The sequence below is a fragment of the Grammomys surdaster genome, unplaced genomic scaffold, assembly GCF_004785775.1.
Source record: "Grammomys surdaster isolate TR1022 unplaced genomic scaffold, NIH_TR_1.0 137, whole genome shotgun sequence".
Taxonomy (NCBI): domain Eukaryota; kingdom Metazoa; phylum Chordata; class Mammalia; order Rodentia; family Muridae; genus Grammomys; species Grammomys surdaster.
The window spans coordinates 8100886-8118500 of record NW_021604595.1 but is presented as its reverse complement, the minus strand read 5'-3'; the positions used below and the strand labels follow the sequence as shown (position 1 = coordinate 8118500).

The following is a 17615-nucleotide window of genomic DNA, read 5'->3' as shown; positions in this document are numbered from 1 at the left end:
CTGTCCAGATGTCTCCAAACCACTACCAACTGTTTGCAGTGTCTTAATTCCTTCCAAACGATGGATGTGTTGGCTCTTCTCTAACTGACTAGCGCCAGTTCATTCGGACTGCCTGCCTCACAGCTACTATTAGAAAAACCTAGTGCCTGAGACAGCCCAGGTGCACAGCTTCCACCTGGGTTCCAATGTGAAGAGCATCCCTCCCCATTTCAATAGTGTCCTTCCTAATTTGGGGGTCACTCATTTCTCACTCGCCTAGACTTTCTACTGCATGAAGGAAACAATATCCCATAGTTCCGCTCCTTCTCACTTAGCAGCTGCCTCCCTGGGTTGGAGTCCTGTGCTTATCTTCCAGGCAGATCCTGAACTTTTCCTAAAAGCTTTGTATAGACACTGCCTCCACCCAAAGATCTCTCAGCAGTCATATAAATAACTCGGTGTAACTTTAATTAGCTCTGTTTATAAGCTGTGGCTTATATCTTTTCTCCCTCCAGGTATTTTTCCAAGTGTTTGTGCTATCTCCATTAATTTGTAAATTCCCAGGAGGCAGGGCCTGAACACAGCCTGGTGTTGTCATAAAGGGCATGTGCCAGGCAGCATGAATGGAGGAGACACTGCCTTTTCTTTATTACTAATCTGGTTTGTTTCTGGTTTTCAAAACATCTTTCCTTAGTGATGATTCTGAGGCTGAAAACATAATAAGAAATACACATCCAGGTTGAGCTAGTGTCTGGGTAAATACAGTAAAACTAAGAGCTTTCCATAACATAAGGGGTGTGTGTGTGTGTGTGCAGGTATTTTGACCCAAAGGGGAATCTGTAGTGTGTTATTATAGTTTATCATCTTGGGAGTTATATTCTTGTCTCTTGAAGGCTGCAGGAATATCTCAGGAAGAAAATAATATCTGCTTCCAAAGCTGAGATCTAAAAACTGAACAGAGCCTGGGGAAACATCCAAACGATCTTATTACAAGTTTGTACTGAGTGGAAGGAAAAAGAATGTAATCTGGGAGACCTCCTTCTCTCTCTGATTCAAACAGCAAAAGTAGCACAGTTCTGAGACTAAGATCCCTAGCTGGGAGAGCCCTTTTCAGCTCAGGTGAGAAAGGGAACCGCAAAGGTCCTTTCCCAGGACCGGTTAGACCTGAGGGGTGGGGGTGGGAATTCCGTCCTTTGGCCACCTGCTGCGCTGCCTCTTGGCTGCACCCACAGAGGAGAATATCTTGACTGTCACCAGGCACTGAGCTCAAGGTATAACCCACGTAGGCGGTGCACCAGATAACATCAAAGCTCCGTGTAGGGGCCAGAAAGGGGGGGCAGCGCAGCGAGGGAACCAAGCGCCTCCCCCAGCGTTTCCTCTCACGCCCACTTCCAACCTAGGAGGCTTTTGGTTTCTGCTTTTGTTGTTTTTAAAATGAAAAGTTGAACCCAGGAAGCTTGGGAGCAGACTTTTTGCCTTGTAGTTCGGTAAGTTTTCCTCCCTCCTTTCTTTTGTCTGCTTGGCTTGGGAAGAGCCCGGGTGTAGGGGTACAGTTGCTGCTGCGGAGTGTGCGGGAAGGGTTTGTTGCTGGGTCGCCGGAGTGGGGGGCGGGGGGAGGGGACTCGTTGGTGGACGGGAAAGCCCAGCTTGCAGGGCGGAGGGGAGGGACCGGCGGTGTGACCCGGGGCCAGCGGGAGGAACCTCCGGGATCTCCGCGTGGCGGTGGTGCTGCTGGCCGCACTGGGCGGAGGGCCGGTGCCGTGGAGCCACGGGGCCGTGCCAAGGGGGAGCCCGAGCCAGGCAGCGCTGGGCAGCCGCGTGGGAACCGGGGTTGGGGGACGCGCGGGCACGGCCTCGGGTTGGACTGGTGCTCTCCCCTAGCTGCTCAGTGGGACAGATAAGGTCAGAGTACCCACAGGACCCCATGTTTCCCAAGGGGCGCGACAAAGACGATTACTTGGCCTGCTGGATGGAGAGAAAGAGGCCCTTTGGAATCTCTCTACCTTCCTAGACTAGAGCCGTCACTGGGATCCTCATTGTTCAAGGATATTTGACAGTTCAAGCTGAAGTTTACCAGTCACCGGGTTGGTCGGGTTCACTCATCCAATTCCGTTTATTTGCTATATTCTGACGACCAACTATTTACTGTGTCACAGACCAAACCGAAACCAACTACTTAACACATAACATAGCTGGCTTTCCCTGAATTTTGGTAAAATGCAAAAAAAAAAAAAAACCCAAAAACAAACACCAAAACAAAACACAACAACAAAAAACCCCGTATTTAGAACATTCAGAAAACTTACCAGGAAAGTGTTTTTATATTATCTGTTTCAAAGAGAAGTTTTAATACAGGTTTGTCACTCAAGAAAACACAGTGAAATGACAAATCAAAACCAGATATGCAGTTTGTTCAAACGCTCATAGCATTGCTGTATCTGGAAGACACACTGGGTTCATGGATACATTTCTGTTGTCTTCAGCAACTATTGTGTCAAAAATTCCACTCTGGCACTTAGCTTTTTTTTTTTTCCTGTTTCAAGTAACAAAAACTCAACTTATGAAGACTGTGTTTTTATCCCAACACATTAGCGCTGTCTACATGTTTAGCTTTTGATTCAAACAGCTCAGCTGGGGAAGGGCACTACATTATATGTTTTGTGAATCCTACCCATTGGGTATTTCATTTAATAAAACAGAAGATATCCTACTGGAAAATTAAAATGACTCTCTTTCATTGTAAGGCTAACACAGCATTACCCACCCTCTGAGCCTTCTCTAGCTGCACGATCTTTGCTCCTATGACCAAATTTACTTTTTGGTAGGCATATTTTTTTCCTTTGCAAAACATTATTTTTGGCTCCAAGCTTGCCATTACTGAGTATTCCATTTTTAATAATTTCCATTCTGGGGCTTTGAGCTTTTCTTAGCTCCAGCAAGCTAGAGGTAGGACTTCCTTGGGGGATTTTAGGGGTCAACCGTTAGCAGAAGCGACCTGGACATCTTTATAAAAGCCTAAGGGAGCAAAACAAGTTTGCACAGATGGTCAGCTGTTGGTGGGCGTATGATCGTTTAACAAAGAATATTTTTGTTTTGCGTCTTTTTTTTTTTTTTTACACCTTATTCCAACTTTGAGGTGGCCCGTTAAATCCGTCACTTCTTGCCGGCTTTTTTGTGGATGCGTAGAATTTTTAAGTTCAAACTGCTAGTATTCTTTATGGGTACCCTTGAAAACCTGCTTCGCTCCCCAGATTCAGCGCTCCTGATATTTCCAGAAGTTTCCAGTTCCCGTTCTCTAACGCTCTCTAGCAGCCGGGGTCAAACTCTGGTTTGTAATAAATTAGTCTGTCTTTCACATTTCACTCCCCCAGAGTTCCAGAAGCCTGCTGGGTGGCTCCGCCCCGCACCCCCTCCTCGGCTTCCAAAGTTCCCTCGCGGGTTAGTCCCCAGCTGACAGGCAGTCAAGGAGGGGTTAATTGCGCTCGCTGCTGTTTCGGCTCTGGGAAGCACCGGCTCTCTCCGGAATAACCTTTGCTTTCCTCGGTCTTTTAATAGAACGTCCGCCACCAAAAAAGTGGTTTCAGTTCAGGGCTTAATAACCTGTCCCCTCTGACCCTCCAAGTCAACACCCCAGCCCCCCTCTCTCTCTCTTTTTTTAAAAGTTATTTTTCAAAGTTAATGAGTTTCAAGTTTCACTATGATTTCCCCTTCCCTCTACGCGGAGCTGAGGAAACCCCCTTGGGGTCCCCCCTCCCTCCCGGGTCCTCCTCCTCCCTACCAGGGCCAGGGCGAGGGGCGGGGCTGGGAGACACCATGACGTCACCGGGCCGGCCCACAGCCTGCTCTAGAAAGTCAAAAGACGGTAAAGAGAATCCGGCCCCGCCCTGCCCCGCCCCTCCTCCCGGGCCAACCGCCCCCGACTACGGCCCGGCCGGGCTTCCCCGGGCCGCGGAGCTCCGCCTCCGCCCCGCCCCTCGGGCCGCGCCTCCTCCTGCGTCCTGGGTCCCAGCGGCGGGGCCTGCGGCGGGCGGGCGGGCGGGGCGGCAGGGGGCCCCGGGCCGGCTTCACAGGAGCCCGCCCTCCCGCCGCAGCCCCCGCCCCGCCGCCCCCGGGGATCCCCTGCCGCCCCGCCCACGCGCGGGGAAGCCGCCGACCTTCGCCCTGGCCGCCCTCGCGCTGCCAGCCGTCCTCACGGACACCCGGGAGAGGTAAAGGCCGCTCTCCCGCCGGGTTCCACTCGGTCCCTCCCGCTCCCTGCTCGCGTCTCGGCGCCCGTCGGGAGGAGGCTCTGCTTGTGTCCCGGTTGTCAAGTGCAGCGTAGTTCCCGACGGGTGCGGGCCGGTCGCGGCGGTGGGGGCGCTGCACCCCGGAGAGCGCGGCGCGGGGGGCGGGGGCCGGGACCACCTCCCCCTGGCGGGCGGGCGGGCGGGCGGGCGCGCGGGTGTGCGTGTGAGTGTGTGCGCGTGTGCCGGCGCCGACCTTGCGGAGGGGATGCTGCGTGCGGGAGCCGCTTGCCACTTCTGCGGGTCCTGGCCGCACGGGCGGCGGGAGCTGCGGTCCTGCGAGCCCAGCAGGTACAGAGAGCCGGCCTCCTGGTCGCCGCGACCGCTTCTCGCAGGAGGGCTCGGCAGGGCTGCGGGAGACCAGGCCGCGGCTTCCGCACCTCCCGGCTTTGTGGCTCGCTTTCCCTTTCGTTCTTTGCCCGGAGTGCCTGTTTACTCCGGGCCACCTGGGTAGTTTCTCTCCGGGTAGGGCGCGCGCCCGCCGCTGGTGGGTCGGGGCCGGTGGGCAGGGGCGCGGGGCGGCTTGGGCTCGCTGCGGGGTCGGGCTCCAGCAGGAGTTGCGGCTAGAGAGGGGAGGGGGCTGTGGCGAGGCTGGCGCGAGGAGGAGTCTCAAGGCTGCCGCTCTCGCCGACTCTGTCCTCCCCCTCCTCCTGCTCTCCGCATCCACTCCGGGCTCCTTCCGGAGCTGGCACTTCCATTCCCCCCTCCTTCTGGCATGCGAAGCGCTTTGTTCAGTGCAGCGTTGCAGAGGGGTTTTCCCAGGCTCCGCCCTCCACATTCATTCATGTTTTTTCTCCTTGTGACTGTCTTTACGCTTTTTGATCGTGCCCTGTTTTTTTGCACCTTGTAGTATGTATTTCTTTCTCGAGAAAGAATGGTTGATCACTGGTCCTAGTCGCTACGGTGCTGTCGTCTTTGAAAATAACCACTTCTCCACCGCGGATTTAAATGTGGGCTGGACAGCTAGGGACAGGGGGGTGGAGGCTGCAAAACCGGGTCGCACAAAGCTGTTACAGGTTGGGAATTTGCATATTTTACATTTAAGCTTGGGAGCTCATGGGGGTCACGTGATCGGCTTACAATCAGAGTTCACGCTTTAAAAACTTCGTAATATCGTGACCGCTTAAAAGCTTTAGTTTTAATACGGAACGGAACACTTATAGCTTTATCTTTAAATTCTCTGTGCAGTCAAAACCTTTTTGAATGCGATAGCTGATTCCTCTGTGGTAAAGGGAGTTGAGGATCCCTATCTTTTGTAGGTCATTAACTGGTGCTGCAAAAGACATCATCCATCGTTGACCATCCTGTTTCATATTCTTCCTCTTGCGTTAGATTGTGAATAGTTTGTGCTATGCCGACTAATAGCCGTGTTAAAGAGTATAGCTGCAAGCAGATTAATTGTAGCCGCGTTTTAGCTAAAGTGAAAACATACATCTAAAACCTTATTCTGGGATACATGTTCTTTCCCTTAGAGGCGTTCTTCCCGGGAATTAATATTTCAGCATTTTCATGTGGCAGGCAAAGCTTCTACGTTGTTTAGCTTAGTCCCTAGCCGGTCTGAGGTGGATAATGTTTCCTGATTTTACAGCTTGGGAAATCTGATCTTCTTTTCTGAGAGCTTAAGTACCTTGAACAAGGCCACACAGTATGGGGTAAAGCCTGGCCTTGAACCTGGGCCCATCCGGTTTGATTCCAAAGTAAGTCTTAATGATTTGCTGTGTCATTCAGTCCTTTGGGAGGGGATTGTCCTTGGTAGGTGTTATCTTCTCAGAGGAAATGGGCATGGAGTCACGTGGGGCCACATTCCGTAGTTACTGATCTGAGGAAGGTTTCTTAATCTCTCCCAAAACTTGTAGTTGTTTGGTTTGTTTTTGTTTTTCTCTTTGTAAAATGGATGAATTGGAGAGGTTGTCTTGTTTTTTTTATCTCTCCCAAAACTTTTTTTTCCCCAATTCTGTAAAATGGATACATTGGAGGTGTTTCCTCTGTTGTTAGGATTAAATTAGGTGATAAGTAGAAGCTCTACCATAAAAAACGAGGACCCATTAAGTTAGCTCGTGTGTACAGTAATAGATATGAGAGGTTTTAAACAAAGCATCCTTAGTCTATTGTGTTTGCTTAGTGATTAAGCTTGGCTTCACCCCAGTGTGACAGCTTAATGGGCTTTGGTTATCAGCATTGTTGCAGGAAGTTAAAGCTAAACTTTTACCTGATGATTGAGAAAGAATCTAGTGGAAGAGGAGAGAGGGGGTTGCTGAATTGGACAGATGGGTGGTTGACTTTAGGTGTGTTCAACTTCGAGACATTGCAACATAATGACTTGGCTGGAGAACCTTGCAACAGAGTAACGAAGAATCTCAAAAGAAATCTTGTAATGTTTTAAGTAAGTTTACTATTTTGTATTAGACTTAGGTACTGTCCTTGGCTATAGGTTGGACATGCCCATTGGATAATTAAGTCTTGGAATGATGCTTTTCAGTTTGAAAAGGCACAGTCAGGCCAAACTAGGTTGTGCTGCAGTAACATGTAATTCCCAGGCCTCAGATACTGAAGTCAACAAAGGACTGCTTTTTGTTTAGTCAGCATGATCATAATGTGTCACTGGCAGTGCAACTTTTTAGTCTCACACGCTGTCTGGAACAGTGCCTGGCCTGTGCCAGAGGGGACAGAATGCTCTGGAATATCTTGTTTTGATAACTAAGTGCAGCAGCATGGACGAGAGGCATGTCTGTGGTCTACTCAAAGGTCAACATGCAGCGGCTGATCACAGGCGTGTGCAGTCCTGCCCTGAGCCTGGAAGGGAGGCATGCCATCCCTTCCCTTCATCACTGGGGAACAGCCACCATAGCAACTGTGCATGTTAATGGACTCAACTACAATGGCATGACCGGGACATTGTGCTTCCCTTAGGAATGGGCATATGTACACAGCACAAGTGTTTGTCACCTTACACTAACTTTGATTGTACCTAGCAGTGCTGTTCTAAAGGGAACATTTTCATTCTTGTCTAACTAATGTCTAGAGACTTTTTCCCACCTGTTTTCTCAACAAAGGGGCCTAGAGAGTGGCAAGATGACCCGTTTTATGTTTAGTTAAAAGTGAACGGTGTTTGCAAAGGTTACCTTCTATTGAGTTTAGGTCAGCACTGCTCTAAGCCCCTAACTTTTGAAGTATCCTTCTCTTTTGATGGTGGTGAGGTTTACTGCTTTTATCTTTTTCTTTGCAGCCTGTGGATTAACTGATGTCCAATGAGTATATGGAGCCAGCCTTTTGTAACCTGCTCTTCCAACAGTTTCTAAGAAGAAAAAGGAACTCTTAAATCTAAGAAAATGCCTCGAACGAAACAGATTCATCCCAGAAATCTCAGAGGTAAGGCTCAGTTGAGTGAGAAAGGTGTCCTGTGACCGCCATGATCAAGTGCATAGCTGGTTCCAGCAATGCCTGTGGGCACCTGAGACACTGACCCTGCTTCATGGCCAGCGCCATTATGCTTCATTCCTCTTTGTCATATATAGTAACTGTCTCTTACCTGCTGGATGAATTAATTCCACAAGAATTACAGTTCTTTTTGGGTGACCTGCTCAAGGCTGACATTTATTATTTCAACAAGAATTAGGGAATCTGAAATGGAAGTTGATGTTTTCTGATAATTGAATCACTGTGATTTTATGTTCATTTGTTCAAAAAAAAAAATTCCCTCCTCTATCCTTTATGTGTCTTTGGAAGCTCAAACCCTGGGCTTCAGGCATGCTAGTGAGATGCTGTGTTAGGGAGCTTTGCTATTGCATGGTTGTATCTGTTGGAGGTTTACTTTTGTATGTTCTATCAAGACAAGAGAAGTGAAAGAGAGTTGGAATTGACATTTACATAGTACTTCATTTGCAGAAATCAGAACACACTGACCTATTTCCAACAAAGAAACATTGTGTCAAACTTGTATGTAAAGCTGGAGAACTAGCATGGGGTTAGAATGTAGGCTTGACATGCTTGTAGCTCTGGGTTCTATTCTCAGCACCAAGCAAAGCAAAACAAACTGGATATGTATGAAACACATTTCATATAAACGCTGCAAGGGAAATATTTTTCCATTAAAGGTAAAGATATTTAATGTCGGGAAACTAACTAAGCACATTTTGCCCTATCTGTTTAATGGCTTTTATTGTTTTGAGGTGTTGTATTTGCTGTGAATAGCAGTTATCTTTTCTATTGGATTCCAGTATATAAAGATTTAATAGTATTGGACTTGTGAGGCATCTCAGTTGGTACAGTGCTGGCTGTGCTACTACGAGGACCTGAGAGAGCCTTTCTCAGACAAGGTGGCAGGTATGAACTGACATTTGAAGTTGTCGTCACATCCACACCAGTCTTCACCATATACACACAAAGTTATGGATGTGTGTGTAAAGACTGTAGCAGTGGGAAGCAAAAACCTGCCAAATCGAATGATCTTAAGCAAAATAAAATCCTGTGTGAAATAGCCATGTTTCAATATTACAGTTACCTACAGAGGAATGAAGAGCCGGTGGTTCAGTTTTAACAATCATAGAGGGCTCATCTGTCCAGACATCTTATAAAGTCTCTGCTACTGCACGCCTCCCTGTGTGGTAAACCATTGCTCCTAGGCTGCAACCATGAACATGTATTGCGTCTTTAGGCAAGGGCTGATTAAATCTTTTCTATTCATAACCTCTTTTTACTGAAGAAAGTTTTACAAGCTCTTGGTTATATATAAATGTAAAATATAAAGTAGGTATATAAGCAAGTATTTATTAACAGTAAGTCATAACTAAAAAATACTATGTATGTTTGTATATGTAACATGTGTGCGCAGTTATCTCAGAGACCAGAAGAGGGTGTCAGATCCCCTGGAGTTGTGGGTTGTCCAATTTTGGGACTGGCAACTGAACTCTGACCTTCTGCCGGATTAGCAAATCCTCTTAAGTAGTGAGCCAGCTCTCTAGTCCCAAATCATAACAATTATAAAAAAAAAATTATTCATTAATTTTGCCATTTGTTAATGATAAAAGAATTTGCATGCTAAATTTGATATGCTTGTTTATTTGCATACAGAAGAGTTAGGTCTCAGCTGAATATTTGATGCTGCAGGATGTAGAGCACGTTTTCAGTTGGCCCATGCTTTGAGGCGATGGTTTTTGGTGCTGAGAATGCTGTTTTACACAGTTCCCAGTATCACATGGCAGAAGCATGGCAGGAGCATTTCAGAAATAGTTGGAAATTCTATCCTAATCCCAATCCATTTATTTATTTATTTATTTATTTATTTATTTATCAAAACTCTAGTCAGGAACTAGAATAACAGTTTTTAAAATCAAATATTGTAACACTAACAATACAGCACAAAAGTCAACACTGATTTGATACATACATGCTGTGGTTAGATATATTACGTTGTTACATGTTTTTAGAGGAGCAGAAAACTTTTAACAGTATGTCATGGCAATCTATAAGACAGAGTTGTCTAGCATCTGAGCCTAGGTATCTCAGGCAGGGTTGGTTGAGTGTGTGATAGCCTATGCTGTATAAAGTATACTGTTCCCTGTCCAGAGGCAAGGCTGTAGTACAATCCATGCCGTAACATCAGGGAGCACCCACCCCCAACACCTTGCATTCATCATGTATTTGGCTTTCAATTATTTAATTTTTGGTCTGTGCATATTTAGAAATACTTCACTGTCACCAAAGTTTTTATTTTATTTTTATTTTTTTTTAATTTTTCAACATCCACATTCAGTTTTTGAGAGTTAAACAAACCACCCACAATTTAAGAATCTAAGCTGAGGCAATTGTAACCCAGAAGTGCTTGTATACCTAAGAAGAGTAAAGTGCAGTGTAAAAGGTAACAGTGCTCCATCTGTCCAAACCCCTTGCTGTGTGTGGAGGCTGCAGGCCTTGAAGCTGCTTGGGTGAGTTAGTGAGCAGCCCTGCTCCTGATGGCCTGGGGCACAGGCAGCAAGGCAGACTGTGTCTACTGGGTGGGCAGGCTGTGCTTAGAAAAGTTGTTTTTCATCCAGGAATAGATTAACATTAGCGTACTAAGGTTACCTTTTTTATAAATGAAAAGGAAACTTGACTTTTTGACTCTTGTAATACCAGTTAGCATGAAATAGAAATACATTTTACAACAGTTCAATTTTGTTTTTATACTCTTATTCTATCGTTTTTCTATGTTTCTTTGCTTTTTAATTCATTATAATTTTTTTAGGGGGGGTGAAAAAGTTGAAAGCACACACAGTAGCTGAGGCTGGGTCAGGAGCCTCCATGGTCCAGTTTTCTACCTCTCTACCTTGTCCCCAGAGAAGGTCTTTGGGAATCTTTGCACAGAGGTGACTTTCTTAGAGCTGTCACCTCCTGTGATGGTAGTGCCTTCCTCAGGATCTCTCCTGAGGCCCTGCCTGAGGCCACTCTGTAGCAGAGAGGGGGGGGGAGAGCAGGAGAGGGGGAGGGAGAGGGAATATGTGTGTGTGAGTGGCTAGTGATGTTGTTTATATTAACATTATTACATGTGCTGTCCTGTCTGCTTTTGCATGCCTGCTGTTGAGAACCAGGTTCTCGACTCAATGCCAGTGTCCCCCCAGTAGGAATGATGCTTTCTGCTGTGATATTGTTGGGTGACAGGGAGTCTTCAGCATTGTTGCAATAGGAAAACGTACCTTAGGCACATGGCTTCAAGGTTAGAGATGTATTAAAGATCAAACAGGTCCATTATAAATGTTCTTAAGAGTGACATATTTGGCCAGCGCATCCTGGGGTGACATTTACACAGATGAGCAATTTCTGGAGCTACTTGAAATGAGTACTTGTTTCCTGCTGACGACAAATGCACTAGAACTCTGTGCTGGCATAGGAAACTCCCTGGGCTCACATGGAGCTGGCGGCTGCAGTGCAGACTTTAAAGAGGTGGGGTTTAGATGGAGCACATTGAATGTAGCCTTCGGGAGTTTGATCTCCCAAAGCCGAGGAGAAACTGTGGAACTCGAGTATGTCTGCCCCACTCTCTTAGAACCTGAGCTTTTGGAAGAGCAGACTTGTTGTTTCCTGGTACAGGCAGGGCAATGGAGTAGGAAGCCCGCCACGGTGGGCATTAGGAGACTTGCCTTTAGGATTCTTCTGTCTAGAGAGAACCAAGTTCCTATTTGTATAAAGATAGCAGACAAGCTAATAGCTACCTTACTTAGACAGCTAACAGGAGCCCAGAAACTTGTTAATGAGTCCTAAACTTCTGGATTAATTTATGGTTTCTTAGCTTTGCAGTTGTGTTAAGTGACACACATTTAGTAGGAGCCCCTAGAGCTCTGATTGGTGACTGTGGACTGCAGCTGTGGTTGCAGCTAATTCAGGAAGCTGAGGGCCGAGGATTCCTGAGGCCCAGAATTCAGAGTTAGTCTGCACGATTTAGTGAGACACTGTTTCAACAAACAAACATGCAAATAAACAATACTTATTTTCAGAAGAGACTATTGGTGGTTGTTGGGTCTTTTCTTAGGTTGTTAGTCCTGTGATCTCTTGCTGCTGGCCTGTGGCAGTGAGTATCAGCACCTAGTTTGTTTTGGAAGAGGAAGGACACAGTGGACCCTGTAGTGCGCTGCGCTGAGAAGGGAGAGTACTCGTTAGTCAAGGGCAGTAAGCACGTTTTCTCTCCATCTTCTTTCTTTTTTGTACTGGGAACTGACTGTAGAGCCTTGTGCATGTTAGGTAGTGCCCCACCACCGAGCTTACCCTAGCCTTTAAACTCAGTTTAAAATTACGTTTGTTCTTGATGGTTGCACATTTATATAATTTATAATTTATATACTTTATATGATGCAATCTACCCACATTCCTCCCACGCATCTCACTCCCCTACCAGCCAGCCAGCCCTCTCTCCTCCTAACAACGGCCCTTCCACTTATTTCTCTTCTTTTGTGTTTGTTAAACACATTTTCAACTTAGGCTGGTCTCAGTTTAGGTTAAGGCTAAAATTAATTTCGAGGTGTATCTGTTTATGATCTGAAAGTATTCATTGGCCCATGGACATGAAAATGTCCGTACTAGTCAAATGTAGACTAAGTGAGAATAAAAAACGTTCTTCTTTTCTAAAATTAAAATATTTCTCACTTTTTGAGAGGACTTAAAGTAAGTTGGGTCCAGGTTCACTACAATAGAAGGTCGTAGATTTGGGTGGCCTGGAGTTAGCCTAGCACCGGAGGCCGGGGAGGCGGGGCTTCACAGGCCCACTCCCTATAGGAGGGCGTCTGAGCCCTTCTGCTAGCTGGGCAGGGCTTGCATGAGGGAGAAGCTTTCAGTTCTGCTGGGAAAGGGTGAGTGGGGAAAGGCAGGTAGTAGAGAGTGTGAAGTTCACACAGCTTTCCTCTGTAGATGTGTATCTGCGTGTGTGTGTGTGTGTGTGTGTATGTGTGTGAGAAAAGTTAGGGGTTGGAAATAAGTTGGTGAAAGAAGCTACGAAAATTTAACTTTTCTCTCTCACTGATAACTTGGTATGTTGTATTTTGCTTTCCCTATGGCCCTTTGGTTTACTTGCCAAAGACATCTCTTGCACTAGGTAAGAAACTGAGAGAAAGAAAATGTAACAACTGCACAGGAGTCTGAGTCCGGCTTGTTTGTACTGGCCCTGTTGTTATCATAGCCCAGTCCCTCTGGGCTTCCTCAAGAAAATGGTCTCTGGAGGATTTGTCTTATGCTTAGTGTTGACATCAATGGTAAAAGATTAATGTCTTTTGAAAAATCTCAATTATATTTATTAATGCTTCCCTGATACTCTTTTTTTTTTTGGTTGTTTGAGACAGGATTTCTCTGTGTAGCCCTGGCTGTCCTGGAACTCACTCCGTAGACCAGGCTGGCCTCGAACTCAGAAATCTACCTGCCTCTGCCCCCCAAGTGCTGGGATTAAAGGCGTGCGCCACCACCGCCCGGCTTTTCCCTGCTACTCTTAACACTTAACAATATAACCCTTGATTTCTTCTCAGCCTGCAGCTGGGGTTGCTATATGCCTGTGGCTGTGCAAAGGCACAAGGTAACACTGTCTGGAAGGGGAGTTTGGGGAACATATAGATGAGTGCCTGCACGCACATGCATGTGTTTGTTTGTGTTCCTCTGTGTGCACTAATGAGTATTATAAATACTGGACTGTCCTGAGAGAGCTCATATGCATACTTTTAGACACATATGCCCTGTGCCCAAAGGGGTGGGCTTTGTTCATTTCTACAGTTGCTTTAGTAGACAGTTTGGAGAAGACTTGATTTGGCAAAGGCAGAAAGTAGGTTTGAAGCACACATGAGGCTGAGTTATACACATGACTGGTGCTCCATCCACTTTATGGTTAGGTTTCCATATCCTTGGTCCTGTAATCCAGATCAGGTCTTTGTCTTTGCTCTTTCCTGCTTGCACAGTACCCGCGGTCGTGGAGCTCCAGCATGGACTGTGCTCTGTGAAGTGGATGGAGCACTGGGAATGAGCATAGGGAATGAGCCTGCTGAGAGGAGCAGTTCAGGGTGCTGCCCCGGGCTCCCGGAAGAGGGGCTCTTCCAGCCTTCCCCTCTACTGACTGAGCTAGGCAGGCTGTCTCAGAAGAATAGACAGTGGTGTGGCAGATGTCAAGGCCTAAGATCTCATGCATGGTCCTAGCGAGGTGACAGTGATGTGGCCCATGTGGCCCCCAGTCTGTACCCTGAAGAGACATCATTCTTATTTCCTTCCTGGTTTCTTTTCTTGGCTTCTTAGGTGGTGAGGCTTGAGGAACTGGTAACTCACAGGACGGTGATGCCAGTTATTTCAGATATAAGGCTGTTCTGTGCGGTGCTAGACATTACGTTTCAAGGCTGTGGAAAATCGAAGCACGGTTACCTCTTGTTCTCTTTTGGTCTAAGGTTTCAAAGCCTCTCCTGTTTTAAGATTAAAAGTCAATGTGTTAAATGCAAGATATTAGCCTTTTATTTGTTTTGGAAATCATATTTTGAAAATTTTGTGTGGCTAACTTTCACTTTTACTGTTTGCATGCATTTGACTGTGAACACCTCAAACATGAGAACCCTTTTTACCCTCTGAAAATTAATTTTATTAGAATATGCCAGGCAGCATGTGGGACTTATCAGATATAATGGGGCTACCACTTTACAGGATAAAGAGCGGTGCCCTGAGTTTGTCTAGAAGCTTTTGCACTATTAGGTCTTGATTTCTCTGTGTCTGGTGAGTGGTCATTAGCCATTCTGGAACTCATCTTTGTGCTGTTCTACATCTTCTCCACCTTTCTTCTTCTTTGTCGTCCTCTTCCTCTTCCTCCTCCTCCTCCTCCTCCTCTTCTTTTTCTTCTTTTCCTCCTCCTCCTCCTGCTTCTTCTGCTTCTGCTTTTTCCTCTCTCTCTCTCTCTCTCTCTCTCTCTCTCTCTCTCTCTCTCTCTCTCTCTCTCTCTGTATCTGTATCTGTATCTGTATCTGTATCTGTCTCTCTATTTCTCTGTATGTGTGTGTATGTTGGGGGGAGCATGTCTTTGCCAAGGGCTTTACCTATACTTTTAGTTTTTTTTATTTCTTTTCTTTCTCTCTGACAAAGTCCCTGGTCCCCTACAGATTCACACCAGCTTGGCTTCCCTGTGCACACATGTCTGTGTCCTCCTACACGCCTGCCATTTCACCCTTGCTATTCTTTGCTGCTCTCATTGTCGGCCTGTGTTAATGTCAACTCCAACAGAGGACTATTGGATATGAGAAGATAAGTTCTACTGGAGACATTTATGAGTTTGAGCCTTAGGTAGAAATTGCTTCTTTTGATACTTGGTCATCTCGGATTAATTTCCATATGGTACAAAGTTTTAATTGCCTCTGCTGAGAAAGCGTGCAATTGCTACAAACTTATGTTGAATATAAAATTTCACTACAGGATTCACTTGTAGAATTATCTGCTCTGTACTTTAAAAAATTATTGAAAATATTTTTCATACAGTAAGTTACTGTCCCTCCCCTTCTCTCAGATCCTGCTTACCACCCCATCCGGCTAACTACACACCTTCTTTCTCTCTTTAGAAAATAAACAGGCAAATAAACCAGAATAAACCAAGACAGACAAGCAGAAAAGGAAACCAAAGAAGCAGCTCTGAGGAGAAACACATTATGTTCATAGGTACAAATGCTATAAAAACAAAATCAGAAGTCATAATTGAGAATTAAGACAAGTGAGGTAAAAATGTCCAAAGAAAGCATTGTGAGACAAAACCAAACCAGAACAACCACCCCCCTCCAAGTCCCCCAAATTTAATAAAATAACAGTAAGTTTGTTTTGTGTTGGCCTCCTACTGCTTGCATGTGGGGCCTGCTCTTAAGTGTAGTTTGTGACTAGTGAGACGCCGTTGGCAAAAACTTGTGGGAAATCGATGGGAGCTTGTATCTTCTCTTAGCCCTAGGAACCCATCTGGCTTTGACATGTGCAGGTCTTATGGCTGCTGCCACAGTCTCTGTGAGTTCTTCTGTGCATCAGACCTGTTGTACCTTGGAAACACTGCCTCTTTGATGTCTTCCATCCCCACTGGCTCTCACAGTCTCTGCCTCCTCTCCTGGTGATGCCCTGATCCCTGCGGGGAGGGGCTTTATGGAGAAGTTCCATTTAGGACTGAGTGTTCAAAGCCTGTCTTTCTCTCTCTGTGCTTCATCCAGTTGTGGGTCTCTCTGTTAGTTCATACACTGAAGGAGGAGGATTCTCTGGTGATGGCTTTATATTGGTGCTGAGGGCAGAGCCGAACTTTGTGATCTGACTTGTGTAACTTTGTGCAAGTTGTTTTCCTTGTCTGTGAAGTACAGATAGTGGGTGAAGGCTAGACCACAGAGCTACTGCAGTGTTTGTCATATGCTGTTACAGGCTAAACACTTGAAACAGAACAGTTACTCCCTGAACTGACTTACGTCAAACCTTTGGTTTGCATGTGTTTCACAAGTGGAGGCCAGGAGTGCCCACAGAGAACCCTCTACTGATTGCATTCGGTGCTGCACAGGCCACTTGGGTGTGCTCCTGGAGCTCATTTTTGTCCTGACTGCTGGAACCTAGGAGTGGAGAAGAGGGTGGCCAGTGCAGAAGCTGCCTGGGAAGAGGGCGCCATGCTTGCTGCCACTGCCGCCAGTTTCCACTTGAACTCGCTCAGTCCTTACCTTGTATTTTTTTTTTTTTTTAGATTTTTTAAAAAAGAAGTTAAACAACATTAGTCTCCACTATTCAGGAAACTGAAAGGTCTTAGATTTATTATACTGAAGTATTATAAAATATTTCAGCATGACTCATGGGATTAGAGGGCTGTATTGAGGTTTGGACATGAGTGCCACCTCTGTCCTTTGCTCCACTCCGGTGTAGGAGAGACCCAACCTGCTTTTCAGGGTCATCTGACTAAGGAGAGTGCTTTCACTAGGCAGCGTCTGAGCCTCTCCAGTGGTGGTTTTTATAATGGCTTCTATTATGACTGCAATTCGCCCGGTTAGTGTAAGGATTATCTAACTGAGTTCATGAGTAGAATCTGTCTAGTTCCAAAGATTGTTTCGGGAAAATTTGTTTACACATAGCTTTTCACATTTGAATGTTAGCTCAGCCATTCCATGCTGACAGCGAAGGCCTTGAGAGGTCAGGAATCCTGGAAGGGAGACAACCCATGGCTTATTTAAAATATTTTTTTTTCCTGCATGTAACTGAAGCAAGAAAGGAAGTAAGTAATAATTTAAAAACCAGTTTTAGATGATGCAGGCAAGAAGCCACTGGTGTTCTATAGGCTGCCATGTAAATGACTGGGATAATATGGGGATAGACTTACTATAGAAAGTCTTCAATTCTGTTTGGAAGGTAATTATTTTTCAGTTCATATTTAGCGTACATTTGATGCATTCTGAATGCTTATCAACATTAGCCATTTTTTTCTTTTTGTAAGGAAATATCAAATGTAATAATATAATTAACCATAGTAATGATTTTATTTTAGAGCATCCTTGCACAAAATATATTCTGATGAGATATAATTTTATCTTACTGTAGAATAGAAAAATACATAATGTGAATAAAAACTCCTCTCATGTGCGAGTGTAAGTAAGCTCCGCGGTTAAAATGGACTGATCAGAGAAGTCTGGGCTACTGTCTGTCCTTGTGTTCAGTGACAGTAGAAGTCTGGGCTACTGTCTGTCCTTGTGTTCAGTGACAGTAGAAGTCTGGGCTACTGTCTGTCCTTGTGTTCAGTGACAGTAGAAGTCTGGGCTACTGTCTGTCCTTGCGTTCAGTGACAGTAGAAGACTGGGCTACTGTCTGTCCTTGCGTTCAGTGACAGTAGAAGACTGGGCTACTGTCTGTCCTTGCGTTCAGTGACAGTAGAAG

General features: G+C 45.8%; 1 protein-coding gene across 2 annotated transcripts in view; it reads left to right on the top strand.

The window, feature by feature from the left end:
• The first annotated feature begins 1381 nt into the window (after positions 1-1381).
• Positions 1382-17615, top strand: part of Hivep1 (human immunodeficiency virus type I enhancer binding protein 1) — a 124837-nt gene continuing 108603 nt past the window's right edge. Inside the window, exons 1-2 of one of the 2 annotated variants that reach the window (XM_028763131.1) lie at positions 1382-1466; positions 7489-7631. In XM_028763131.1, coding sequence (XP_028618964.1) covers positions 7592-7631 — 40 coding nt within the window. In that variant the 5' untranslated portion in view covers positions 1382-1466; positions 7489-7591. Of the gene's footprint in view, positions 1467-4120; positions 4188-7488; positions 7632-17615 lie in introns of those variants that run through there. The other variant, XM_028763130.1, reaches the window with a different exon arrangement.